The sequence below is a fragment of the Rissa tridactyla genome, chromosome 2 (genome assembly GCF_028500815.1).
Source record: "Rissa tridactyla isolate bRisTri1 chromosome 2, bRisTri1.patW.cur.20221130, whole genome shotgun sequence".
NCBI classification, from domain to species: Eukaryota; Metazoa; Chordata; class Aves; order Charadriiformes; family Laridae; genus Rissa; species Rissa tridactyla.
This window is the reverse complement of record NC_071467.1, coordinates 123,544,762-123,572,750: the sequence shown is the minus strand read 5'-3', so window position 1 is coordinate 123,572,750 and position 27,989 is coordinate 123,544,762. Positions and strand designations below refer to the sequence as shown.

General features: G+C 40.3%; 1 protein-coding gene across 10 annotated transcripts in view; it reads left to right on the top strand.

Moving 5' to 3' along the window:
• The window catches only part of RBMS3 (RNA binding motif single stranded interacting protein 3), a 719,476-nt gene that overhangs the window by 632,377 nt on the left and 59,110 nt on the right, over window positions 1–27,989 (top strand). For all 10 annotated transcript variants that reach the window (XM_054189953.1, XM_054189954.1, XM_054189952.1 and 7 more), the window contains 3 exons: window positions 3,370–3,416; window positions 10,836–10,932; window positions 13,539–13,589. In XM_054189953.1, the coding sequence (XP_054045928.1) occupies window positions 3,370–3,416; window positions 10,836–10,932; window positions 13,539–13,589 (195 nt within the window). The remainder of the gene's footprint in view (window positions 1–3,369; window positions 3,417–10,835; window positions 10,933–13,538; window positions 13,590–27,989) is intronic.

The window sequence follows — 27,989 nt, the reverse complement described above, 5'->3', positions numbered from 1 at the left end:
AGTACTGTTTTTGACAGAATAAGCTGGACTTCTATCACATGGAAGTCTGGGGCCAACCCTAATATTCTGTATTTGGTATTTTTGTAATTCCTGTTTGTGTGCTACGGAGGAAAGTGCAGACGATTTTCCAGTAAGTTATTATTGCTCATCAGTTTTTATTCCTGATGAATGAGGATGCTTCAGACCATAAATCTTTCACTGGTCCAGGGTAACTGTTGCCTCTCCTGGGCTTCCAGCCAGCATAATTTTGCAGGGAGGAATTACACAACTTGATGAGAAAGAAGTAAATAGTCCTCTGTTAGCAGCTATTTGAAATAGCAGCTGTTTAACGCTATTCAGCAATGGGGGATATTAGCAATATTACTGGGCAAACTGTAGGTGGTGTACCATATGCATGTATTGCCACACGCTGTGTCGTATTTGTCTAATGTGAAACTTTCATTTTCTGGCAAATGTGATAGTGATATTTATAGTGGTCACTGCTGAAGTACTTGAAGAGATTCTGGTAATCTGTCACCGTGCAGTATGGATATGGAGCATGGATAAGGAGACCAGCATCTAGACTTTCATATTTGATACTCACTAGGCCCAAAATGGTGTCTTTTATTCCTAGTACCAATAATATATAATGGACGTGACGCTACTATATAGAGAACAGACTATGTGCAGTTTGTCTGCGTGCAGCCACACGCAGATCTGGGACGTGATGGGGTTGGAGGGCAAGCTGAGGGTCTAATATCAACCGAAAGCGGCATAAACGTGTGTTTGCAGGTCTTCTCTGGACACTGAGCAGTGTTAGGACTCCAGCGAAAGAGTTGCTGCAATTTATCCTTTCTGCACCCTCATACTTGTTTATGTCAGAGAAAATGAAATAAGAGCCCTCCCTCCCTTGTTGCCACTTTGTCCCCAGGTCACACTAGTGCAAGCTGTGGTATATAGTGGGCTCTGATCCAGGCAACTCTAAGGACTGTTAGATCTAGAAACTCCCTTATTTAGAAAGCCTGATTCTCTCTTTCCCCAAGGGATTATAAGGGCTTTTTTTCTTAGCCTTGAGTAGATGTGTGATGAGATGTTAAAATGTCAACACCTTGATTTATAGAGAATATCTTAAGTTTTTTTAAAGTTTTTTTTAAAAATTGTTAGAACTAATTTTTCTGTTCCTCTAGGGCTTTTACGTATTATTTAAGTTGTCTTTACCAGTGAAGGCATATAAAAAGAGAGCAATAACAAATTTTGCAAGTGTTGAAAAGAGAAAGGAATATAAGAGAGGATTTTTTCTCTAAATGTATTGCAGGCAAAAAAATGTGTATGATATTGAAATTTTATTGGCTCTCTTTTGGGATTAACTGTATACATTTCCATTAGTAATTAATGCAACCTTACCAAACAATATAATATGCTGAGAATGTATAAAACATAAGAATATAAAAACAAGTTAAGTAGATCATCCCTTATGATTTTTTTTCTGTATCAAGCTAATTTGTTTTCTATATCAAAATTAGCAGTGGTTGGGGTCGTCCTAAATTTGATTCTTTGACATGTTAAACTTGCAGAAATAGCCATTTTTATTTTTCTTTGTATGAAACGAATGCATTTTTAAAAAATACCCATGCATTCTTGGCCTTAGTCTCCTGAATTATCCTTTGCTTGGGAGATAGTACGTATTTTTTAAAAACAACAGCATTTTCAATAAACAAAGCATTTGCCCTAGCATCTGCTTAAAAGAATAATGAGAAAAGTATACAGATTTAATAATGACATGGACGTTTTTTTTGGCTACGTAAGGTAGCGTGAAGCCTACCCTTTCAGATCAGGAATTATTTTTGGCCTCTGGAAAATTGGACCGTCTCCTCTCAGACCAGTGTGCAGCTGCTGGGCTAACCTGGCTCTTCCAGGAGTGCTGCCCGCTCTCTGCCTGCTCATCACTGGAGCATCTACCCTGGCTGCTCACCTGCCTGCATGGGAGCCAGCCAAGACCGAACGCTTTCCTGACCTGTCTGAGCAGCCATCTGGAAGGGGGCAGATGCCATTATTCAAAAGTACTTTGGTAGATGGGTCCGGGGCCGCTAAAAGCTCCCACCAGCAACGCAGACCCTGCCGCATGGTTGGTAAAGCACCTGTCCTTGAAGCAAGTGCTGCTGTTTCCTTTCTCAGGCAGCGAGCATAGGGTCTGTATGACAGGCGGAGAGAAATACAGTGCCTTGGGGTGGGATGGTGCCGTGGCCGTTTTTCAGACGCTCCCAAAGGGTGAGCAGCACCTTGAGTAATGGGGTTCCTCTCTCTGCTTCTAGCCCTGCACGAAGGGAGATGTCTTCCCATCTCCTGGTAGTGTCTTACGCTGGCAAGCATTTCACAAAGGGAGGGGGGGAAATATAAATTTATAAGGAAGACAAAAAGTCAAAGCAAATGCAGTATTTGGGAGAAGAGATTGTCAGTCCCATGTGTTAAAGTAAATACCGGGGAAAAAGCTGGTCCTTCCTGCACGGCCCCAACTACCATCTTGGAGCATAAGGTGGAGCGGGAAATTCATTCTCCAGCCCTGCTCGCTCCCTGCCTTTCCTGCGGTACCTGTGGATATGTCTGCTAATGGTGGCAGTGGTGACGGTCGTTAACTGGACACTGTTTGGACACTGCCAAATCCTTTCACAGAGGTCGCCATCTGCTTGGTGGTGAAAGGCAATTGAAAGGCTCTGTGTAGCCCGTCAACAAATTCTTTTGCTGTCCAGACCTCTGAAGTATTTTAAAAGCCTTGTTTAAAAGCTCAAGTCCTTTTCTGGGGGTTAGTTTGTTTTTTGGTTTTTTTTTTTGGTTGGTCTTTTCTGCTTCACAGCCCACTTTTTGTTTCTTGTCTCATGGTAATCAATTAACTGTAAGTACGAGTGACAGCCCAGGGAAATGGTAGATGGCTGGGGTCATACAGGGTGTGGCCTTCGTAGGGAAGATGAGACTCCTTCCTGAGAAGCTCTCGGGAAGTTGGCTTTAGAATATTTACCAACTACATGTCTCACAGGCAACAGCAGGATTTGGCCCTGTCTCATAGTGAGCAGTGCCACGTAAACGCACTGATTTCAGTGGACTTACTAACTGATAGTGGTGCAACAAAAACGCTGTTAGCCCTAAATGTTATGGAGAGATGACAACCAACATACTGAACTTTCTCAGGGATCTCTCAGGCGGGGGGGTGGCCAATCTGTCCGTGCTGCTTTGGACCGTCTGAGCTTCCCTGGAGAATTTAGATTTCCATCTAAGTTGCGTTCAGTTTTTATTTATATTGGCTTAGAATATGTTTAAGGTCTTTTTTTTTTTTTTGGTCTTTTTTTTTTCTGCAGTAATAGTAAAAATCTGTTTTTGTTCCCTAACTATGTGCAGGCTGGCATGGCTTTGACTTACGATCCAACAGCTGCTATACAGAATGGGTAAGGAATGCATGTTTTCTTATGCCTTTTTAAAAATTATTTTGAATGCCATCTTCTGTTTTCTCTCTCTGTGGTGAAACTTATTCAGAAACAAATTCACTCAGTCATATTTTGACTGAAGCATGTAATGCTATATTGTCAAGTTCTTCTTTTAGTTTCCCTTTTGTTTTTATGCCTTCTTGTTTGTAATATCCATTTGAATGGGAAGTTGTTTTTCCTAATAGTTTCCATCTCTATTTGGCAAATGCTAGTGGATGTTTTTTTAATCTCTCACTGTCATGAAATGGAAACCAGTAAAATTTCCCTTTACTGACTTTGCTTTTGTTAAAATAATCATTGAAGATTCCAGCGTATTTTGAATAATAGAGCTCTTACTTCATCTGGGGTTCTCTCTACAGGCTGGCTGGCTTCCATGGCATTGTCTGAAAAGAAATGCCAAACAGGGAGAAAGCCTTAAATTAGTGTGTAAGCAGATGGGATTTAGGAGTAAAATTCTGAGCAACACTCTTCTTCATTTCTCAACTACGGTTTGCTAACACAAAGAATTGCAACTTTTTTTTCAGATTTAGCAAAGGAGTTACGTCATCGTATTATTTACCTGCATGATTGCATTTCCAATTATTTCATGAGCTAGAAAAACAGAGCCTTGAAATCTAGCTATCCTTTTAGGTAGGTTAACAGTAAGCAGGAGGTTTGGCCCTGAACTCTTTCACAGTCACTCTTTGATCAGAGAGATGTGATTATCAAATTCATGCATACTCCCATCTGCGTTCTTCAGCTGAAGGGGAGAATGTATTGATATAGACAAGAATGGGTTTATTTGTTAAGTATTTATTAGGGCATTGCTAGTTAAAGCAATTATTGAAAAAACTAACATTCCCAGTAGTTAAAAAAAATAATAATCAATTATAATAGTTAGTATATTTTGCTTAATTGCCCTTTACAAGCAGTAGCTATGTAGGACTTACGATATTCCCACATTGTGGAAGAGGCAGCCAAACCAGACCAACTCAGAAAAAAAAAAGAGGGGTTTTGCATAGCTGTGATTTCAAAATCCTCTGGTTCTGTTTCCCTGTTCTGACTTCCCAAACAAGTCTTTCTCCTCTATCGTCATACTTTTCAGTTGGTAACACATTATAGGCTATAAATAAAACCATCACTAGTTCATAATCCACCAGTGTTTCATCCAGATGACTGGCTTTTATTTCAAAGGAATTCCTGCATGTCAGTTGCATGAATGTTTTGGAAACTGTAATTTGAGTGATCCTTTGAGATTAATATCATTTTACTTCAAGAATATTTTTTTTTTTAAATCACAAAAGTTATCTCAGAATCAGACATTATTTGTATCAGAGAGTACCCATGCCGCTCAGGTGTTCAGGCTGCTTGGGGGGTTTGGTCACTCAACTGTTTGAACATGCTGACAGTGATCATTGGAAAAAGAAATAGTACTCAATAGAGAATTTCAACTCTGCAGTTTTTAAAATGTTCTTTTATTTGTAAAGCATGAAATAAACTGCAGCAGTGGATATCTCTTTAAGAGTGACAATTAATGACTGCTTTGACATATCTCTTCTTTCCAGAGTGTCAAAATATTTTAAATTTCACCAGGACAAAACCATCTCATTCAAAATGCTCTCATGGTGAGATCTTGATTGCATGCAGTATCATGAGGAGAAGCTCTTACTATGCAGAAAAATCGATTTGTCCACCAAAAGTTACATCCTTTGGTTTCCGTCCTTTGGTTGCATCTTTAAAATGCTCTCACCTGAGGATCACTAGGACCCTTTGGTTACAGTTTCTTTTTAGCTCCCCAGTCATCCACTTAATAGTCTCTGCGTATCCTGTAGTTATAAATTTTTACTGTTTTTCATAAGCCTCTTTACTTGCAACTACGATAAATATCTAGCTCATGGGTTTTATTTTAGCTAAGTCCAGGAACACCTTGATGCTTTATTTGTGAAATGTGCAAATGCAAATTGTTGCTCACTGACACAAGACACGGATACCGTAGCAGGTGTGTGGCCATGGTGAAAGAGAGTTAAAGGCTCTTAAGCACTATGGAGTAAAACAACTTAAGTAAAGCATCAGTGAAGGGCCAGTTGGGCAAACACATTGCTCTTCCTCGCAGTGAGGGCAGTCTGGAAGTGAGCACAAAGCTGCTGCTTGCAGCCCCCTTGTGTTGATGGTGTGCCCATACCCACCGTAGGGGTAAAATGCTGCATAATACTTCGGCTGGACCAAGCTGTTAAGGTTTGCATGGAGGAATCATAGAATCATAGGGTTGGAAGGGACCTCTGGAGATCATCTAGTCCAACCCCCATCTAGTCTGTAAAACAAAGGCCGCTTCCTTGTAGCAGGCCCATTCGGTGCAGCGGTCAGGTTAAGCGGGTGTTGACCCAGCACACATCTCAAGGACTTGTTGATGTGCTGTGATAAGCACAAGCGTCTCAGTCCTTTGGGTGCCCACCAGCGTGGAGCTTAGTGAACTGAGGCCGGAGATGGGAAACGTAACAATAAGATTCAGGTTAGATATGAATTACCAATGAAACTTAAAAAGACAGATTGACTGCGTATGCTGGTATCTGTTAGAGTCCTTTACAGGGTTGATAGATGCATTTTGATGCATGCAAGTCACTAGATCCATGGAGGATTATATGGAGGATCGAAGCCTACTAGAGAGACATGTCTCTGCAGGTGTCACAGGGTGGTATTTAAGATTTGCAATTCCTTAAGAGGTGTGGATTATATTAGGGTTTGGGTTGGGGCATAAACAAACCTCAGGGAAGAATCTGGACTCTTGTATGTTGTCCAGATAAAAAGGTGGGTTCTCATTGCTCATGGTGTAGTACTATCACTTTTATTACTGTATAACTGCGTATTTCTCTTGAAAATCTATAGCAGGAATAAAACAAAAGAAAGTGAGAAAGAGGCTTTCACTAAAAATAGCTACGATTTTTTCCCCACAAAGGAATAGATAATTTTCTTCTGAGTCTATTACGTTGTAAAGCTTGATTCTCCATTTCATTATATTGTTTTTATGCCCATGTAACTCTGTTTAAGCATCCAGTGGAGTTACATCAGCATAAAACTGGTATAATGGAGTGGAGAATCTGGCCCGTAGTGTACCATAGCATTGCAGTATGAGTTACTGAAGACGTGGTAACCACACACTTCAGTAGATAAGCTCTTTTCCCCTGCCAATCTCTCTGTACCTTTTTTGGTTTATAATCAGGCTTTTCTGAATTGCATTTACAAAGGTACTCAGGTTTTATTTTGGGGAGTAGTGTGCCTGTTGTAATATGCTATTGATTTTTCAATTTGTAGTATTAATATTGTTTTAGTGGTTTAATGCACTCATACAAAGAACAAAACAGAGCTCTTGTACTTGCAGTGTAAGGATGCTCATTTAAAACATTCCTGAGGCTTGAGTCCTCCTGGCCATTTGACTAAGATTGCGATGTACTGTATCAGTTTAATATCTGATATCTGGGGGACTATGCTGCGCATTTGCTGGCCAATGGGCTCAATATTCAGATAGGTCTTTTTCATCTCAAACATCTGACTGTGTGGCTTATTGCAACAGAAAATTGCTGCCTTGATAACGCTTGGTAATACTCTTACATTATGTGAGCCCCAGGATACTATTTATGAATCTAACTTTTTCCGTACTGCCCACAGGCATGAGGCATGAGCAAATGGTGTTTATTGCAGTGCAAATAGGATCTCGCTCTTGTGCAGATTCTGTGTGGAAGCTTGCACATTCCCCCATAGGATGGGAACCATATGGATTTTTTTTTCTATTTTTTGGCAGGGAAATAGCGACCAGACGCTGCAGATAATGCAGTCCCAAAGGCGGAGGAAGGTTGATGTAGGAGAGGGGGAGAATGTGCTTTGTCTGTTAAGCAACAGAAACTGTTCTTAAAGCATTGCCTGTGTGTGCCTGACGATGTACTGAGAACATGGTTCTTTTTAGCATCTCTTAAAAACGTTTTCTTTGGAGCCCTTTATAAACCCTCCTTCAGGAGCATTTGCCTCCTAGTGATGAGTGTTCCCTGTGCTTGTGGAACCTGGGGATGCTGAAAAGGTCTACTTTTAATACAAGGATAATGTCCATTTCGCCTCGCCCCTGACACCTGCTTTTCTACGCTTCTGCTTCTAGTATTGCAATTGCAGCTGAGGAGCAGGGACACCGGCTTGTGCCTGCAAAAAACTACACGGGCCAATATAAGGATGCAAACTACATTTGCGGTAAATGCAGCTCAGCCTTTTGGAGAGCTCTCCTTAGAGCTCACAGGTCAACTACCACAAAGCCTACAGCTCTCAAAGGACCGTACCAAACATTTTAATGCCAGGAAACTTGGGGGCATTATTGAATATGTCTAAAATGAGTCCAAGCCACTATAATTCATCTCTCTTTCCACTCCTCTTTCTGATGTACATACTCTGATGACTGAGAATCCTGTATTCATTTGGATTTACTTACAACATGCATCTTCCACTTAATTTCACCTCTCCCTGATCCTAAAGGAAAAAGAAAAAGGGGAAAGCCTAAGATCGAATATGGCAAGGTCATCAGCTGCAGATTTTGTTGGGATGCTGCAGGGTTTACACCAGAACAGGCCACTCCTGCATTTTTGCTCCTCCTGTCTTTTATTAGGTCCCCAGCATGTCACTTACGCCAATTACATATTAGGACATTAGCCTATTTGTATGTAAAAGGAATCTGGGGACATGCCTCTGTATCCCATGGGTGAGAGCATGTTGAGCCCTCTTTGTGAGCTGGCCCTCGCAGGGTGGTGCACGACTCCAACACTGTGGCAGGTTGAGCATCCCATGCCTTGTTGTGGGGGTGCTCTGCTTGAGTCTGTCCCCAGCAAGGACACCCCTATCCTCACCATACCACTGCACTTCACGCGTGGCAGAGGTATCCACATCCCGTTTTTTTAGATCCCTTTGGGCACAAGTGATGCTGTGGCAGGAGGACAAGCCTTTGTCTCTGGACGTAAGGGATTCCTGATTGCAAAACATTTGACCTACAGCGCATCACAGTGACTCAGATTGTTAAACTTGATTTATTATTATTAAAATTTAAGTATATGAACTGGATTTTCTCACATTGTCATTTGCTACATCGGATTTCCTTCCTTTCTCTTCTTCGAAGCTCTGGTGCATGAATTTTCACAATATAGCTGAGTGTCCTGATAGTATGTTTTATTTGATGCTTATTTGAGAGCATTCCAAACTGCGACAGAAAAATGGTATTGGCATTGTTGGAAGGGTTGTATTTTTCACATTACCAGAGTGTATATTCTACAAGCTTATGTACTATTCAGATAACTGCATCTCTAAGCTGAAACTGAAATGGTTAGCTGTCTGTCAAGTTCTTGGCTTAGCACACGTTTTCTGTAAATTTGGTAGCATTTGCTGGGATTTATTGGAGAGTTTATTCCAAAGAGCCAGCACTACTTCTGAATGGGAAGTTGTTTGTCCCTTGCACTTGTCTTTGTCCGAGCAGTTCATATGCGATATGGGTGCAGCATCAGTGCCAGGCTGATGGACAGAATGAGAACACAATGAGCAAAAATATGTTTTTTTCTCAAAAGAGTTTTGTCCTTCAATTCAAGAGGCTTATATGTATTTCTTTTATACGTTTTACCGATAGAGTGAATTCTATCAGTCTGCCATTGACTGTTTTTATTTGTCGCATGTGGCATTTCTTAGTTCATCCACTTAGCAATAGCATAGCCAAAGTGATCGGGGAGAAGACCCCTGTAACAGGACGTAGATTACGTATGCATCATGCTAATGCCATAGATGAATCTGGCTAGTGCTGTAAAAATACTTTCCCCCTGCAACGTTGTTTGAACTTAATGTTTGATACAAGCGGTGGGATACAGATGCCTCTAAGTTCTCATAATGGGATATATATAAAATTGGGCAAAGACACAGTTTTAAAATAGTCTCTGTGCGAGCATTGTAAGGGCAGATAAATGTTCCTAAAATAGCAATGTATTTCTATTAAACAAAAAAATCACTCAGACGCCACCTGCTGCTTTTGGCATTTTAAAATCTTATTTGGAATAGAGAGAACAAATGATTGCTTCTCTGTCTCCCTCTCCCCTCCTAACTTCAAATGTTTCCGCCCAACCTTCAAAGACGGCAGCCTGTTTTTCCAAGGCCATTGGTTGGATGAAGTCAGTGGTTTTTTGAGCCTGCATCCAGAATGAATGCATCCAGTCTGAACTAGACTGATTAGTACTAAATCCAGGATGCCAGGGCGATCAGGAAATAGAGCACTTGTTTAAACACCAGTAATGACTTTTTTGTTGCATGGCTCTCATGGAAAGCTACTGTTGATTGCCTCAGCATGGGGAGAAAAAAAACATAAAAAGGCAGGGAGTGTAATCTACTTCACTGTTACAGAGACAGCATATGTGCAAAATCTTCTGTTACTCGTAAGATTGGTGCATGCTATATGAGGAGGGTGTGCATGGGGCTTAAAGCGGACAAGAGAGCGCTGCACAGGAGTGTTTCTCTCTCTCGGAGCCCAAATTATCAGCATTTTGACAGCTGTAAGACCACAAACATTCTTTTTTTAAGCAATGGTATTTTTCTGGCTTACAGTTAAAACTGAAAAAAGGGCAAATGCAAAGATCTTTACAAGCACACACATATTAAGTACTTACACAATCCACCAGTAGTGATATTTTCCAAGTGATAATTTTATCAATAATCATTAACCCACAGGGAATGAGAAGAAATACAACATTTATTGCCATCAAGCAAGCGATAGTGCAACTTTTGTTCATAGCATGCAACAGTGGAAATAAAAACAACTAAATCTGAGGTTCTCAGTGCTGCCTGGGGCATTTAGACTCATAATTCGTGATACATTTCACCGGAAGGTGGGTTTTTTTGCTCTCTGCCTAGATGAATATGAAAATTTCAGCCGGAGTTTTTGTAGTCATCTCTTAATAAAATAATTCAGGCATGTATATGGAATGTGTTATTCTCAGCACTGAAGCATTAAGATCTGAAAAGAAAAAGTACTGCATGTAAAAATGAAATCAGTAATATTGTCTTCGATATCGCGTAAGAAATTTCCTTCCACTAGCTAGCACTCTGGAAAATCAGCTGTCTCTGCATTTCAGATAATTACTTCTTGTATCATGAAGTTCTATATTTGTGCTAGTTGAAGTGAAAAAAATATGCTTTGTGTAAATATTCCTCCTCCTTTCCATTTTCAAGATCTGTTCAGTGGAGCCATCACTTCTTCTTTATTGTGGTTTTGGAAATAGATGGACATAATTACCTGTGCAGACTCTTTTTGTCTTTGCCCAGGAGGCAGTGAATTAGTCAGTCAGAGCCTAGCAGTCAAAAGGTTCAAAAAATCTCGCTTTTGTTCTTTGTTTGCAGATTTTATTCCTCACCGTACAGTATTCCAACAAACCGCATGATTCCACAGACATCAATCACGCCATTCATTGCTGCTTCCCCTGTCTCTACATATCAGGTACGTCAGATTTGCGCTTGTCTACTGTGTTTCCCAGTTAATTATGTTTTGGATGTGGATGAAGGCAGAGTGTAAACCACAGAAAATTGTGTGAGTGCTTGCGCTCTTGAGTCACACTTAAAACAAAAGGCTTTCTAGTAGTATTCAGGTATCATTTGGAGTACATTTTGAAGTGTTTCCTGCATTCCTTACGCTTGCAATGAAAGCCCCAGTAATTTTTTCTTATTTCAATCAGCTTCTCTAGTAAAGAGCATTTTGCTTCGTTTCCAGTTGACAACAGCAGAAGTTTGTCATTCTTATTGAAACAGTTTGTCATTTTGGCTCCCTTTCATTAGCCAGAAGTTTTTTTTAAATGCATTTTTACAATTTATGCTGATTGCATAGTATTTTGACCTTTTGACCTCAGCTGTATTTGCTCCAGTAACAGCATCCTTTAAAAGCGCTCATTTTTGTCCAGTAATTCCTGACAAAGCAAGTTACTTGGGGATAACTGTCCTCATATCCTTCTTTAGTGTCCCACATGTTTTTTCATTCAGAATTTCTCTTTTCAACCTATCCCTCAGATCTCCACTGGGAAATTATTACCATGCTCTGGCTTTCTGAGATGGAAGTCAAAACCAGGTTGCATAGCTTTATTATTAGCCATTCTCTGGGAACATATCGCTTCACTCTGAAGCTGGTCATTGGCTGTACATTTTCTCACCTCAGTTATTTCTGTCCTATAGCCTCAGTGCTCTTCCCATCCTGAACCCTACCTGAGATAAGCTACCCAGACGTGCAAAGCTGCATGGTGGGCTCTTCTTAATGTTAGAGTTAGTTTGGGGTTGTTTTATTTTTGAGATGGTATGCTACTGCTTACAGGTAATTCTGGGAGTTTGTGCTTACACTTACTATGTTTTGAACTTGATCTTCAAAGATAAACGATTCTTGTAATTTTCTGTGACTTGTGTGTTATTTCACTTTAGATGCCTATGTAAAACTTGCCAAACAAAAGTTGTTTTGGTGAGATAAATTCAGTAAATTTCGGTAAATGGCAACACCAACGAAATGTCAGTGCCAGAGACATACGAGTGCAGCTCACATGCGCTTTTCTCAGTAGCAAAGCTGGTTTAAGAGTCATACCTCCTCCCTCTTACTCAGGCCACTGAATTCAGGCCACCCAGCCACTTCTTTCCATCACTGCTCCGCAAGTCATAGTTGCTCCCTTTTCCCACCCTGACTTGAACCATTGCATTGGTTTGTGGTTTGATGCATTTGCACCAAAAGGATTGATTCTTTTTTTAGCCCGTATCATTCTCTGTAGATAGTTTTCAGTGTAAGCCCAAAGACTGTAGCTTGGCACAGAGGAGAAACTGCATGAGGGTGGGTGTGAGAGTGGGAGCAATGAACAGCAGGAAACTGTGGCAGCTCTAATATAGTTTAACTAGTGGGGATTCACAACAGAAAACCATAGTAGGGGCGTGTTTGCATGTGTGTGCACTGGTTTAGGTTCTAAAGATGTTTCACTGAGCTTGCTTCTTGACAAAAACTCTACTTTGATAAACTTCAGCAAGTGTTGAGGCACACAATTATACAATGAATTCTCACCGCTTGCTTCATGAACAAAAATCCAGGGCATCTGGAGAATCAGGACCTTGTGGTTTTCTCCTAGCAATCCCTGCTCGTGCTCAGTCTGAGAGGCCACATGCCTTCTGTGAACTTGGGGATAGCTAGTGAGTTACCCACTGATGGCTGTAGCACAGGTATATTTTTGCATACTTCCTGCATGTTGTGGTGCCCAGACTGATGAAAACACAGTTCTTGGCGTTGAGTCTGAGTTATGATAGCATGTGGGCCATTCACGCTTAGCACAAGATGGAGTTACAGCTTAGAGATGCCACCACAAATGCACAAGAACTCCGTAATGCATTTAATTGTTGGTAAAACTGGTATATCCGTGGAATCTGTTACGTGTCATTCATAAGGCAGAACAACAAAGAAAGACTTTGGTGAGGCATATAGAGTTCTGGTGGGAACAGATCCCATGGTGCCCAACATAAGAGCTGATCCTGGGGGGCAGGGGCATCTTAAGCCAGCTTTGCCGTGGAAGCTTTCAGGTATAATAAGCTTCAAAAACTCTGAATTACATCTGCAGTTCTTAGTGAAAACAGAATAAATCATTCTGGGATCTCAGAAAATGTTATACCTTTGAAAGTTCATACAGATACTTTTGAAAACAAACTTTGAACATTTTATGCCTCCTGCACTGTCGGTTGGATGACATGTTCATGATTATATTGATGGATGAAAGCAAACAATACAAATGAAAAAAATAGGACAACATGGAATATTGAAGACTGCTTTATGAGATAAAAAAGTGTGGATCATAGAAGTGGTGCAATCACTCAGACTTCTGACTTTGGTAGAAAACATTATCAAATGAAATTTGAAAGGTTTTTTTCCTTGGTCAATAACTTTATGAAGCATAAATGAATTTTGCGTTGTTACATGACTTAATTTTTTTGCCAAAATTAGCTCCATAGTTGTAATGGAAAGAATATTTCCACGTAGATATTTGAGTTCTGTTTTAAAGTTTTCTGTGCTAATTAAAAGTATTTGATATGCAGGTCCAGAGTACTTCATGGATGCCTCATCCGCCATATGTTATGCAACCAACAGTAAGTGGATACTTGCTTATATCCAGCTAAAAGTGCTTACACTGTAGCCTTGCTCTGCTTGTCAGCCACATTAGAGTCCTAGGTCATGCAAGAGCAGCCAGCTGCTCCCTTTGGCAAGGGCCCTCTGCTGTAAAGGTTCCACTTCTTTAAGGAGCACCATTTGATTTGGTGAAAAGGGGAGGACGGGTGATATGTTATCTAATTGCATTGATAATAAGAGAATAACAAGCTCTAAAGTGTTGCTTCTGAGGCTTTGCTTCAGGGACTGCAAGATAACTGCATTCTTGAATACTTTGAATTGCCAGGATCAACACATGTTACCCCTCCCTTATATTCTTATCCATCAAAAAAGTCCTTTGTAGTTGTATATACTTTAAAGGATCCTCAATGCCTCAGTAATGCATTTCAAGTACTGCAGAAGGGTAAAGCACAGCTGTCTTACGGAGTCTCTGCCAAATCTAAATCTGCTTTATGATTTGACCAGTCAACTATTTTTTTTTTCCCCTGAGTAAATCTTTCATCAATTTATAAATATTACTTAAAGCTGCGCTACCAACATTCATGAGAAGCAGTGCAGGTGATTTTTTTGTTTACCTCACAGAAGAGTTTTGATGCACTTTGCATAAATATTTGCAATATACTAGAAGGAAACAACATACCAAATCCCACTATGTACAGATTGCTTTAGTTTCATTTCCTACCTTTGATCAGTTTCTCAGGTACGGCTCCATGTAACGGTGTCATTAATCAAAATTCAAACGTGTACTCCACGCAAGCAGCAATACACTGATTTTTATGAGGAGGGTAAATTTAAAATGAAGGTGTATAGTTTAGGGTTGTTTGTTATTCACATTTGTGCTAAATATTTTGACTTCGTAATAGAGTAACCTCTGGTGGGAGGTTAGCTACACAACAACGTGGATACAACTACACTACATACCTGTTTAGTAGCATAGGATTCTTATCGCAATTTGAAGCCCCCTTCCACATCCCTCAGCTCTTTGGAGACAAGTTCTTCAGTTTTCTTTCACCAGGCAATGACCGTAGGGTGGGACTGACTGTCTCCTGGAAGCCCAGTTCCTACTGCTGTGGTGCTGCGCCTCTCTCCAGACTCTGCTGGACGTTTCCATCTCAATGGAGTAAAGCCACTTCTGTGTTCCTTGTAGGGAGACGAGCTATGTCGAACAAACTCACCGTTACAAGCAGTCCTGTGTTCTAATATTGGGATTTAATTGCAGACCACAAGAAACCTTAGATGTGTGTATATGATGAGTTATCAGACTTGTGGAAGCCAAAGGATCTCTGATCCTTGCAGACAGACTCCTTTTCTAAAAGGAAAACCTAAGCAGTTTACCAGTCGCAGTTTCTATGTATATGTGTGTTTGAGTTTTATTCGATGATGTTCAGCAAAGCATTTTTCTGCAGTACTAGAAGAGGTATTTTGATGTGGTAATTGGATGTATTTACCCCTCGGGAAATGGCCGTGAAGAGAAAAATAACTTCTGTAGTGAGTGGCACCCTCAACATGCCAGGTTAAATTTGTTTTCATTGCCAGGCAGTGAGTTGTGTCAATGAAAGGGTGTGTGCTTGTAGGTGGAAAAGAGAGGGACAGTGGATACGTGGTGTAACGTTTCAGTTCCAGTGTCGTTGCCATTGCAGGTTACCTCCATGTGTCGTCTGTAGCAATCCCAGTCTCTTCACTGAAAGGTTTTTCCCACGTGTTTCCCAAGATTATGTTCTTAAATAAATGGACATGAGGCATTTAGTACTGAAGAAGTATAAAAGCAAAAAGGCAGAACTACCATTCCCCAGGTTTCATTCAGAGATGAATTCTTTATTAGAAATGTCTGTAAAGTTGTCAGAGAATTACTACACAGAGGACCCAAGAGACATCAGAATTAATGGCCTGTTTTGAAAGAAAATAAAGATTCTGTGACCATTGTAAGTTTGCTGTAGTTTCATGTCTAACTATAGACTCTATTCTAGGCACATCCATGGCTTAAAAAAAAAAAATGAAGAAAAGGCTACGATAACGTTGGCAGAATTTAAGACGTGAATTTTGGTAACCCTGTGAGCTGCTTGAAACTGGGAACTTTCTAATTTGGTTAGCTTTTTGTTTCTTCTTGTAACTTAGTTTGCCATGTTGTTATCTAAATTGCCACCACTTTATTTCATAATATTTTATGAGGTGATTGATTGTGGCACGTGATGTCCCACTGGAAACCAGTGCAGATAAATATTACATTCCCCTTGCCCCAGGAAGGAGAACATTTTGTTAAGCCTCTATTATTCTTTGTGAGTCGAGATGAACTCATACATAAAGCAGTTTGAATTGTTCGAATGCTGGTGGTTAATTCTTTGTTTTGATTATAAGTATCCACTAAATCATGTTACTGGATGATTAGCTTTTCATTTCCGACAGAAAGTCCTACTTGGTACTTATGTATAATTTAACACCGCGTAGTGTCCCTCACGACAGAAAAAGAGGCAGGACCGTGCTGTAGAGGAGACAAAGGAGGTTTTTCATTTCAGCCTGCAGACAGGAGTTTTCTCGCAGGCTGGCAAGCTTGCCAACCGGAGGGAAGAGCTGTGCCGCCCGGCGCTACCACCCTGTCTCTGCCTGCCTCTGCTCTGCCTGCCCGTCTCGTCTCCTTCGGCACCTGCCTCCCTGCTCATTTCAATACCCTCCTCTTTCTTCGGTGATATCCCCTGCAGTAGGCTGGCCTGCCAGACATGTTGCTCATTTTTTTCCCTTTATATATCGATTTCAGCCACATTTTCCTAATGTGTGCATTCTGTATCTGTTTATTTGGTGGGTTAAAACTCCCCACTGTAGTAAAAGATTGTATCTCCAATTCCTTCTGTAGCTTTTTAACTACAACCGGATAAACCTCTAACCCTAACAAATAATAATAACATATATATTAACTGGAAAATATTTGCATAAATTGCTTTTGATTCCCCGCCCTTGTTTGTTTTCTTACTTTCGTGATCTCCTTAAAAGCAGATAGAACCAAAATGAATTCTATGAGAAAAAAACAGTCAGAAATTTTTTTTCCTAATGGGAGAGAGTCAGGTGGGCAGTCAAGGACTCTGCAGGTGTATCATAATTTACTCATGATTTTTCCTGTAACTTTTAACCTTGATATCATAGGTTGATGCCAATGAGCAACTGCAAATACAATTTTTAAAGGGTTTTTATTTTTTGTTATCAGTAATTTTTGCTAGCCTTATACTAAAAGCCATGGAAAATTAATATCAAATAGGTTGAGGTAGCAGTGCTATTTCAGAATAAATAGTATTAAAAATATTCTTTTGCTGGCACAGTAGAGTCACACGTGAAAACCTCTCACATCTTTGTGCTTGCACAACCTTCAGGGTTTTGGAAAACAAGATTCCTGAATCATGTGAACGTGATGAAAAATTTACCTCGAGGCTTATGTGTGACTCAGACACTTTGGAAAACTGTACCCTTTGTAAATGAAGCCTTCACCACTTTTTGACCATATTGACTGCCCTGTGTCCGTGTAAGAATGCCGCAAGTTTGCCAGTTTTGTTGCTTTGCCACGTGCCCTGGTCCCTGTCACTAGCAGTAATGGAAGACAAGCTCCAGGAGAGTTATGGCAGTGTGGGGTTGAACTCATACTGGCATAACGTTTAATGCACTGATGGCAGTCTGGGCTCCGTTTAGTTAAGTATAGCTTTCAAAGCACAGTGCTCACCCATCCCTACTTGAAACAAGTCTTGTATTTCATTACTGCCTCAGGATAAGGGTAGATGGATAGTGATGACAGAATCAAAACATAAATGGGATAAGAGTTATTCTGGGGATTTATAACATTTGCCATATTAGTATGTTTTTCCTGTAGTCCCCAAAGGCTGTCTGACGGTTCAGGGAAAACTTTGAAAAACACGTTGTTTAAAGTCAGTTGACATATAGATAATCTTAATTTTTATTAACGATGACATTTGTGCAGAATTTTTTTGATTCAAATCTTCACTACAAATAATACATGTACTCCTCTGTAAAGGCAAATTTTTTTAGAGAACCAACAGAAATGCTCTACCCTAATAGTCTATGTGCACACTGGTTTTACACGCACCCTCTTTTATTTGCAAGTAAGACTGTGTGACCATAAGCAATCACTGTGTATGCACAGATAGATGTTCTTGTCAGTCTGGAACAGTTTCTGCATAATAGCTGCAGAAGGAATATGCCAGTAGCAACATGGAGGGTGCAAGCAGAGCAGCATATGGAAAAATCTGCTATTGATAGTGATAAAGTGAGCTGGGGAGAACTTCTCTTCTGAACAGTTCTCAAGCCCTTACAGCCGTTTTCGAAAGGTCAATGTCTTAACAAACGCCCTTATTATTTTTTTCTGTCTTCCTTCCTCTGGCCCATGGCTGAATGTAATCTATCTGTCTTTAAAAGCAACAACAAAAATGTTTCTTATTTCATAAGCAGTGTAAAACCCCTACTTTGGTGAGAAGCGAGGCTGAGTAAGGACTCCAGATTCTTGCCTTTTGATTGTTGTGCATGAATGTAGCGTAAAAAGTACAAACTGTCCAACTGAAATATATCGGTTTTCATTTTCTCGCTAGCGACTGTGTTATTTTGGATAATACCCAAAATACCACAGCAGTTCCAGTGTTTTGATTCCTACGTTTTCGAACAAAGAAGTTCCTTGTGCTGGGTTGAGTGTCCCTCTCCCGAGATGGCTTTCTCCACCTCCCGGTTGTTGCTTTACCTTTTTAGCAAATAGAGCCGGGAGTCCATCTTGCATTTGCCTGTTTGAGTGTAAGGGAACAAAGTGTGTCCTCTGCAGACGGTTGAGTCCTGCCTCCGAGATGAAATGTGAGAGTTCGACTAGCTGGTATGAAAAGTAAACAGGAAATAATCCTTAGAAATTGGAATCTCCAGCTAGTCTTTTAACTTTTAGCTGTGTATTTTTAAGAGATCCTTTGAACGTGAACTTACTTGAACTTTTAAGGTTAAAGAGTTTAGAGGTTGAAATAACTAACCAAATACCAATGCCAAAGTTCTGCTGAACAATTTTAATTCCAGTGTTTCCCGAGGCAGAAAATCAAGGACTGCCAATTCTATAACTCTGATAATCAAGACCGTAATTGGCAATGTTCCTTTGGGACAGGCAGGCTCGCATGAGGTCATTTCTGCCTGCCTCTCACCCAACACCCACCGTATATAGATGTTGTCTCAGTGCTACTAAACGGGTAATTTCAGACGCAGCTGAGCACGTGCTTACCGACCCTCTTTAGAGCCAGATGCTGTTGTGTTGAGGAGGGTACCCAGGACCAGGACAGAAAAGCAGTGTCCAAGCTCAACCAGCTCATGCCTCTAAAAGTAAACAGGTGGAAACAATTCACCCAAGTTACATCTTGTACTCAAGTGTAGGGGTTGGTACGTTTGATTATACAGCTCTTCTGGAATCATATCAAACTATTGCTGCAGTCATTTGTTCTACTGTTGTAGAAATTATTATGAATTAATATGAATGGCAGAAAAAGATATATCCAAGTTAGATTTCCAACCCCTTTTGACACTCTGCTAGAGCCCCCTAGTGAAATCGGACATTTTTTGTAATGGCAGCAAGACACACCACATATGGATTCACTTAGAAAACATGGACAGGAGAACCACAAGTGTTTCCAGTAGGAAGGCCCTTGCATTTGAAGAATTTGTGCTTTGCTGTTTTATCCTAAAAAGGCTTAAGAGTTCTAGTAAAATTTTCTCTTCTTTCAAATATTCTACAGATAGTGTGAATATTAAATGGATAAACCATGAATCTAAGATTTTTTTAAAGACATTTAAATTAGTGAAAATATATATATGTATTTTTATACAAACCTATAAACGTAAATGGAAAAGATATTTGGAAGAGAAGGCTGACACTAAATTTGAAAGGTACCTCAGAGATTTTGAAGCCAGGAAATTCTGGTTCAGGTTATGGAATATTGATTTATTTTTAACAGAAAAGATGCAACCTTAACCTCCAACCTTCATTGTCAAGAGAAATCTTAACACAACAGCTGTTTAAATGCAGTAAGTTTTATCAAAGGGAGCTATTTTTTAAAAGATAGTTATTAATCAATAGACATTAGAGTACCTTCTGTGGCAGAATGTAGTGCATTTTTAAAAAAATCAATCTCTAATTTTGTATAAGCCTGCAGACTGTTTTAACTTTTCCAACTTCACGTACATCAACTAAGACTGAAAATCACTAATACTTTATTTATTTCATATAATATATGTAATGTCTCTGGTTGCATATAGATTTGCATTTACGTCAAGTTTTAAATTTACACCAAGTCAAAAACCTTACACAACCTGTAAGGTTCATATGTCATGTTTGCTGTTTGGAGCAAAAATTCCTCATTTGTTGAACACTGGTCAAGTTAGTTATTTTCCACATGGTAGATTAATAAGTAGGCAGAATGTGATAGGATCAGGAGAGCGCGATGGACTGCGTAAGCACATGGTATTAATTATAGGCCAAGAGTTAGATTAATGAGTGTGCAGAAAGTAATGGGCTCAGCAGAGTGGTGAATTAGGTAAGCATGTGATATAAATTTGTCAGATGATTTCTCAGTTTAGCTCACCTCAAATATTTTGCCATGTGTATTGCATTATGGTTACGCATGCATATGTGTGCAGTGAGCTAAAGAGGCAAGTGATACATGTACATTACAGTCCTCTCAAATTTATCCTCCATTATGGACCATCTCTTATTTTTTGCCTGGTAATGTCTGTTGTCTTGCAGTTGATGCTGATATTGTCCAGCCTCTGCAGTGAGAGCTCTGCTATGTCTGGCTTATCAGACAATACGTGTGTAGTAAGCGGGATACAAGCCCGCTTGCAACGTAGATGGTCGTATAGCGCAATTGCTGAACATGCAAGTTCTGTGAGGGTAGAAAGGAAAGGCAACAATTTTCATCTGCCACCAACAGCAAAAATCTTTGAAGAAGCTCTGTGCTCTGGGAGCACAGAGGTTTCACACTAGTTCGTGACAAGGCTGGGAATGATCTACTGTGGGTGCCTGCTTCACACAGTGGTGGGTCCCTTTCCCATGATGGAGATGTGGTTCTTGTTTCCATAATGCAGTTAAGGATAGAGGATGTTGCTGCAGGACAGTTCTCCAGCAGAAAGGGACCTGGACCTCCTTTTGGCTTCCCAGACCCCATCCCTCTACTGCAGAAAATCAGCATTTCCATTACAGATGAGGCAATAGGCAGCTTTGGAGAAGGGAACAGCCCTGTGAACCTGGAATAGCATTATTGAGGAACAGCTGTTTTATACAACTAGAGTAATGCTAGCACAGCACTGTAACTATGGTGACTCCAAAATAAGAATTATAAAGACCGGCACAACCTGTCAAAGTTGTAAATGTGAATTCCTGCTAGTGAAGGATCAAGTCAAATTTGAGGCTATTGAGATGTCGTCCTTTTATATGTGACTGAGTAGGAAGGGGGTTATGTACGAATTAAGGTGTAAACTGCAAAGTTAATTATTGGATTGTTATTTTTTAAAATATGGTATTTGTGTGGGGTTTTGTCCCAGAGGGTTCAACTGTTATTGGAAGCAAATTCCAAATGGAAATCATGCATACTTGTTCAGCTATAAATATAATATATAGCTATATTCAACCTTGCTGGAGCTCCTTTTTGACCTGAGCCTGCCTTTCGTCACACTGGTTTCAAAGGACGCACATAGGCTTAGAGCACTTAGTGACAGATACTTTTTCTTCTGCCACTGATGTGTGACCTTGGAGAAAACATCTTTATTCTCAGCCTCAGTTTCTCATTTGTCTTTTTTTTAATCTCATCTATTAAGATTATAAAACTGTCATACGACAAAATAGCTTTTATTAGATGTTTGTGAAAAGTCTGGTGGAACAAAGGCCCGTCTTGACTGATGCCTCTAAACACAGCCTCACAATACTACTATTAACATTTAGGGTTTTCCTGTTAAATATTAAAATAAGCCTGTCCTAGCTACAAGGAGAAATATTGGATCTTATTTTTATCAGTATAAATCAAGAGTTAACTTTGCTTAAGAAAATTGAATTGCATAGGTGTGAAACAGTGAGAATGAGAAGAGAATCATGCCTGCAGCAATAAGTTGATGAAGGAGACTCTGGCACATTCCTAATCCTTAGAACAAAAGCACTTCCATAAATTACCATGATGTTATGCAAGTGTATTCAAGGACCAATTTACATAAGTAGGGGAAATTAGCTAATCTATATATTACTTATGATTACATCATGATTTTTCTAGTGCAGGAATTGTGTAAAAATTATAATAATGTACTCTAAGGACTTGGTGACCAGTTTATAAGACTCAGGATTCTTGTTGTATCCAGGAACCATGGTATATAATCCTTTCCAAAACGTGACAAAATAGTTTGATTTTTTGCCTCTTGATAATCCTGTTGGGAGGCTTTTTTTCAGAACACCTTTGCTCTGAGGCTTAGCACTGCATTTTTAATTTCCATCCTAAAGGTACTCTTATTCATTTTACATCCATCTGTTCTTGGTCAAACATTATCCCCTACCTTCAGTAACTCTTCTCCCTCCTGGTTGTTCACCACATTAATTTATAGACAAAAATCTTACCTGTATCTTCATTTTCTAGGCTAACTGTGTCAACATCACTATGCATGCATTTGCAGTAACTTAGGGATTTTGTACCTCTGGCTGCAAGAGTGACCCATCTTTGGATCTGTTCCACTTTGAATTCATTTTTCTGGGACAGCTGATGCTCACAGTATTCCAACCTTTTGTACAATAGCATTAACAGTTCCTTCTCTTCACTGGGAGTACTTTGCTGTGTCGTAAAAGAACATCTTTTTTCCCTTGTGCACACAACCTTGGTAATGCAGTCATCCTGTAATTTACTGATATACCTAGGTTTTCTCCTTCTTTCAGGTTTTCAGCAAATGTTCCTATGCTATAAAGGAAACCACATATTAGTCTAATTGTCTTCATGAATTTGCTCCTTGCTCAGTCCTTCCTGTATGGTGTTCAATCTGCCACTCTACTGAACGTCCCTCACAACTTTGTAACTTCCCCAAAACTTCTTTTTCAAAGGCATTGTTAAAAATATTGGATGAGAATAATCCTTATGGAGATTTTAGTGACCTTCCCACTGAAGGGTGTAGCTTGTCTTTTAGCACAACCTGTTGTCATTTCCCCTTTAGTTAATTCTTTATTATCCCCGAAGTTTAGTAATTTCTGGCGTAGCACTGACTGAAATATTTTATTGACCTTCAGAGAGCTTAGATCTGCTGCATGTCCCTTGTCTGGAAAATTGGTCATTTTATTTTAAAAAATGAAGTTAGCTAGCTCTGTCTTTGGTTCTCTCTGTGTTCTATCTTCATTAATATCCTTTAGTCCTGGCCATTGGACCTGTGCTTACGTGTGGTAGCTCTTCCGTTCCTCTGCAGTAGAGATGATCCAGCCCTGGTTCCTCATTTCACTTGCACCCGCACCTTTTGTTCAGTGACTTCTCTGGTTTTTTTTATCTCCTTCGACTGTATTGATTCCTTTGCCCAGACTCTCATTCTCAGAAAGCTGCCTCTGCTGTCTGATGGCTCATGTGGGAAATTGAGGCAGTGTCCTTATCCTGCTGGGGCTACTTCTGAAATACCTCTAATGTGTACCCCATCCTCACTGCATGGGGAGCCCAGCTCTGGGTTCTGTCCTTGTTTTTCATTTGTCTATGTGAGAAACCTTTTGTTAGGTGCTTGAATATCATTTGCAAAGTCTCATATAGACTTTTAGCAAATCGTACTTCCAGCCTCTAGATTTAGCTTTGTCTTTCCCCCCCACCCCCCATTCTGTGTTCATACCTGACATACTTACTGAGGTGTCTGAGTAAGTGACTGACTAATTAACACCTCCTTGACTGTAACTGGTGAAACATCTTAATAACATAATTATTTTTAAATTATTTTTGCAGAGACAGTGCTAACAGGTTTTTTTATATCAATGTATAAATGTACACTGTGATTTGACATCCTGCAAGTTAGAAACGTCCAAGATATCATAAGTAATAGCTTATTATTGAATGTAGTCAGGTCTAACAGTATTTGCCATTCATTTTTTACTCTATTAGATAAAATACTTTCTTTTCAGTTCAAATGTCTTTGTAAAGAATGTAATATTGACCTAAGCTTTGCGATACAGAGGCAAATCTAGATCAAATCACGTGCATCTTTCCTAAACTGATTTCAGTCCCACTGAAGTGGAGTGATTGCTTAATTGAAGTTTTCAGGTTGTAACCTTATGGCCTTGTTTTCCTCTCAAACTGGTGTAAATTAGGAATAAATCCATTCTTAGTCCATGCATTCAACAGTGTGTGCTAAAAAGCTACTTGTTATGAATTAGTGGTATCTGCAACATTGTCGAGAGCCTGGTTTCAACCTCTGTCTTGCATGATTGCAAAAACAAATAGTGAAATATAATAGTAGAAATACTGAACATTCTTTGACTGTTTCATAGTGGATTGATGAAGAATGAGTTGTGTAACACAGTGACAGATCAACAGAGTCTGAAGAATTTTGAAGGAGTGTCGAGTTGTTATTTAGTGAAACCACTGAATGGTTATTTTTTGGACTGCCTGCCAAAGAGAGATGCACTTCCAGCAGGGTAGGATTTCTTATCAAATGGCCTATTGTTAAAAGGAAGGTGGAAATTAGGGGTTGAATTTTCAGTTCTTCTAACCGTGGTTTAAATGCAATTTGTTATTTTTTATGACTGACTACAGCCTTGAATATACCTAGTTAAAGGATGTCTGCTGAACAGCCTTCCCACTCCATGCCTTTTAAATAAGTTTCCTGGGAGGTTTTGTAATGTCGCTGCAGGCCTTGTTGCCCAGGAGAGCCCCTGTCTAACATCCATCCCAAATCCCAGGTGTAGCCCTTCACCACTGTGCTTTTCAGAGCGAGCAATCTGGTGGATGTTACCTTTTCTCTGCGCACCGCAAACCACACGCACATCCCAAAGCAGGAAGACAATTGCGTTCCTCATTATCAGATGTCTACTTCTGCCTCCTAAAAAGCTGTATAACTCACAGAAAAAAACCATGTGCAGAGTCCTCATCCAGGGCTCAGTCCAGGATAACTTGGATGAGTTCTTCAGCTCCAAGCTGAGGGTCACAGGGTTGACACCCTGCTACTGATCTCCGTGGTGGGACAAGAGGGTTGCATATGATTCACACAGCAAACAGCCTGCTTTCAAACAGCCTTTGTACTTTTCCAGTAAGGCAATCTGTAAATCATTAGGCACCCCCTCTTTGCCCAATCCACACAGGATGTGAGTCTGTGTCAGCTCCCAGCTTGATAGCCTTCCTCTTTAGCGCGATCAATAAAACTCTCCTGCTTGCAGCTTTGGAAATTACTAGTCTATCGTCTGCCTCCAGCCAAGAGGGTGGGCGTCACATTCACAGATGTCCCACATGTGACGGGGTTGAGGCTAGAGGCATATTTTCCGTTGGCAGGTAGGGAGAGAGACCTGCCATTGTAAAGCTGGCCCATCCACACTGACGCAACTGCTCCTAGCTCGCCCTGGCTTCCAGGGCGCCAGGAGTACCAGCACTGTTTTGGGAAAAGTGTGGCGGTATGCACTCCACCACTGGCATTTCTTCCTGCTGGCAGGCCATGTCATTTCTGTGGAAAGGAGAAGATTGCTCTAGGTGTACTTATTTTAAATGGGGATGAATTGTTTGATGCAATGAGCGTTTTCTGGTGCTTGTCACAGGTCTTACTTCAGGGAGAGGAGGGGGTGGACATTTGTCAGGAGCAGTTTGAGTGTTTCTGATAGACAGACAGATGCAGCGCCCTTTCTCTCCCAGTTCGTGTCTGTAGAAGTAGCAAAGCTGTATTAGCTCCCTCACTAACTCCGGCTCCAAGTTCAGCAAGCAAAGCCACTCATCATGACAGCTAAAGCTGTGACAGGCCACGTCTTCCCACAAGAACAGCAGAGGAATAACACAAATTTGAAGCGAAAGGTCTGTGTTGGTTTCGTGCTGCCGTCTACAGACAGTAACATCCAGTTCACGTCTTCAGCCTCCACTTGATATCCAATTTTGTCACATTTCAGCCTAAATCTTCACATGTGTTCAACACCTTGGACTTGTTGGTTTTAATGGGAGGTGACTATAGAGCCAATTTTAGGCAGGTGCTTAGTCAGGGTGATGGGGGTAAAATGGTCTTTGAAAGGTAGTCTTGGTACTGTTGCTGCTGCCAAGAGAGAGTTTGGGCTCAGTGCTCAGATTTGGACTCACAACAGCAAACCTACCTTCAATCCATGCCAGCGTTCATGGTACAGGCATGTGTGACTTTCCTGGAGTAGCTCCCAGGACCTCCATACCAGTTTTGCCCTTTCCTTTGTTTTGCCTCCACTTTTGAAGGTAGCAAAGCCAAACCATTTATCCTTGGGTGACAAAGTTCCATTTTGGCTATAACACTGAGAAACCTTTTGCTTGCACTGCATAGGTGATGGGCACATCTTTGAGATTCTGGGCTTTGTACTTCAGTGGATAGTGACCACAGATGTTTTCACGGGGATAATATAAATAGGTCAATGACCTGCCATCGATTCAGAAGAAAAATATTGGAGAGGTTTGTGCTATAAGCAGACTGAGCTCATTGTAAAGATTTTGCAATACAGCTTGAGGAGTTTCCAGTACCATAATGTAAGAGAACTTCCTTGCATGGGGACTGGATGTTCAGCTGTGCTCATTTGTCATTCTTCCTCGAGCTTTACATGCCATTCAAATCTGTCTTCTAGATAAAAATCAGTGATAGAGGTCATGGCTTTGAGAGTGTGGGCTATGGTGATTAGCCATGATCTGTTTGTGATGGTATCTGCTTGCCTCCCCAATATGCAATGTACTCGAATCCTCTCTCAGTCTCTTTTCATCATTTTGTTCAACAGACAAGTAAAGGAGTAAGTAGGAGCATGCCGTGAATGCTGTTGTGTCAAGTGAAGTATGAGACTGTGCCTTGCTCTTTCCTTTCATCTTGGCTAAGCTGGGACAATATGTAACTGGGTATTATGCCATATTTATTCTTCTTCTCGCAGAAGAAAAGGCTATGTTAACTCTTTTGTGCTGGTAAAATTCTTTTGGATAAATAGAAGTGATGGAACTATTTGAAGTTAATAATTCCAGCATCCAGTATAAGTCCTAGGCACGTCACAGACATTGCTTTTGTATGTTATATGTTCTAAAGGACAATAGCTTTGCTCAAATGTGGTGGTTTCCCTCTGAGAAGTATTTTCTCTATTTCAAAGAATGCTATCTATCATTATGACATGCTCCAAAGTGGGAGCCCAAGCCAAGCAACAGCAGAATCGTCAAAAGGTTAGAATGTGTGGCAGACAAAGACTTAAATGTCCCAAAAGACACTTCTGTCAGGCACCCATTTTTACCCTAGATATCATCGGTTAATTAGTTGCTGTGAAGTCAGTGGACACTAATGTGAAATTGTTTAGCTTCGTCGTGAGTGAGTCCATTTTGCTGACCTCCAACTTAGGAAGTACAGTAAATGTCACGAGCTGCAGCGAGCTGTTCAGGCCTTCTGTAGTGATCTGCTTAGACCTTGAAGCAGCTGACCCGTAGGTATACCCAAATAGCAAGTTTACAGCAAATACGCCTGATCGGAAGTGAAAAGATGAATCATCATCTTTAAAATATAGGACAGTTGCCAGCAAGTTTTAAAATTTTCTCTGCAGAGTTCAGGGACTTGGAGTGCAACTTCCTAAAAGTGATGAATCGGTTCTGATGATTGATATAAGGCTCTAATTTTCCTGAAGGTTTTCAAAGGCCTCTGAAATGTTTCTGAAATACTCCAATAATTGGTGTTGTACAATATTAAAAATCTTGCCAAGCTGTCTAATTAAATGCAGCCATAGTTGCTTCTCAAAACTGAAATTAACTACTTGGTTTGACATATTGCGAGGGCTCTTACACAGGTGGGTAATTCAAGCTCCACAAGGAGTTTTGGTCACCTAGTTTCTCAGTTCAGTGGATCTGCAATTGAATCATTTCCTCTTAACGGGTGACTTGACTAAGTGGTTTGAAAGTAATTAGCAAACCCAGTGGATCTGATGTTGAAGTGTCTGATCAGCATCTTATCAGGAACTACTTATTTCCTGTGGGAAACTGCGGTCGACTTCTCAACAAATTCAGAAAGCAACTTGTTGCTCCTTCTTCTAAGGAAGCTAATCAAGGAATGGTTGCACCATCCCAGGCACGTTTTGACTTGTGATGAAGTGATCCCAGCTGATTTTAAAGGCATTTTCGGAAAGTCTATTCTTTATTAGTATTGGATGTTTTATTTGGTCACTTTCAAGAAAGCAGTAATTGACTTCTTACAGA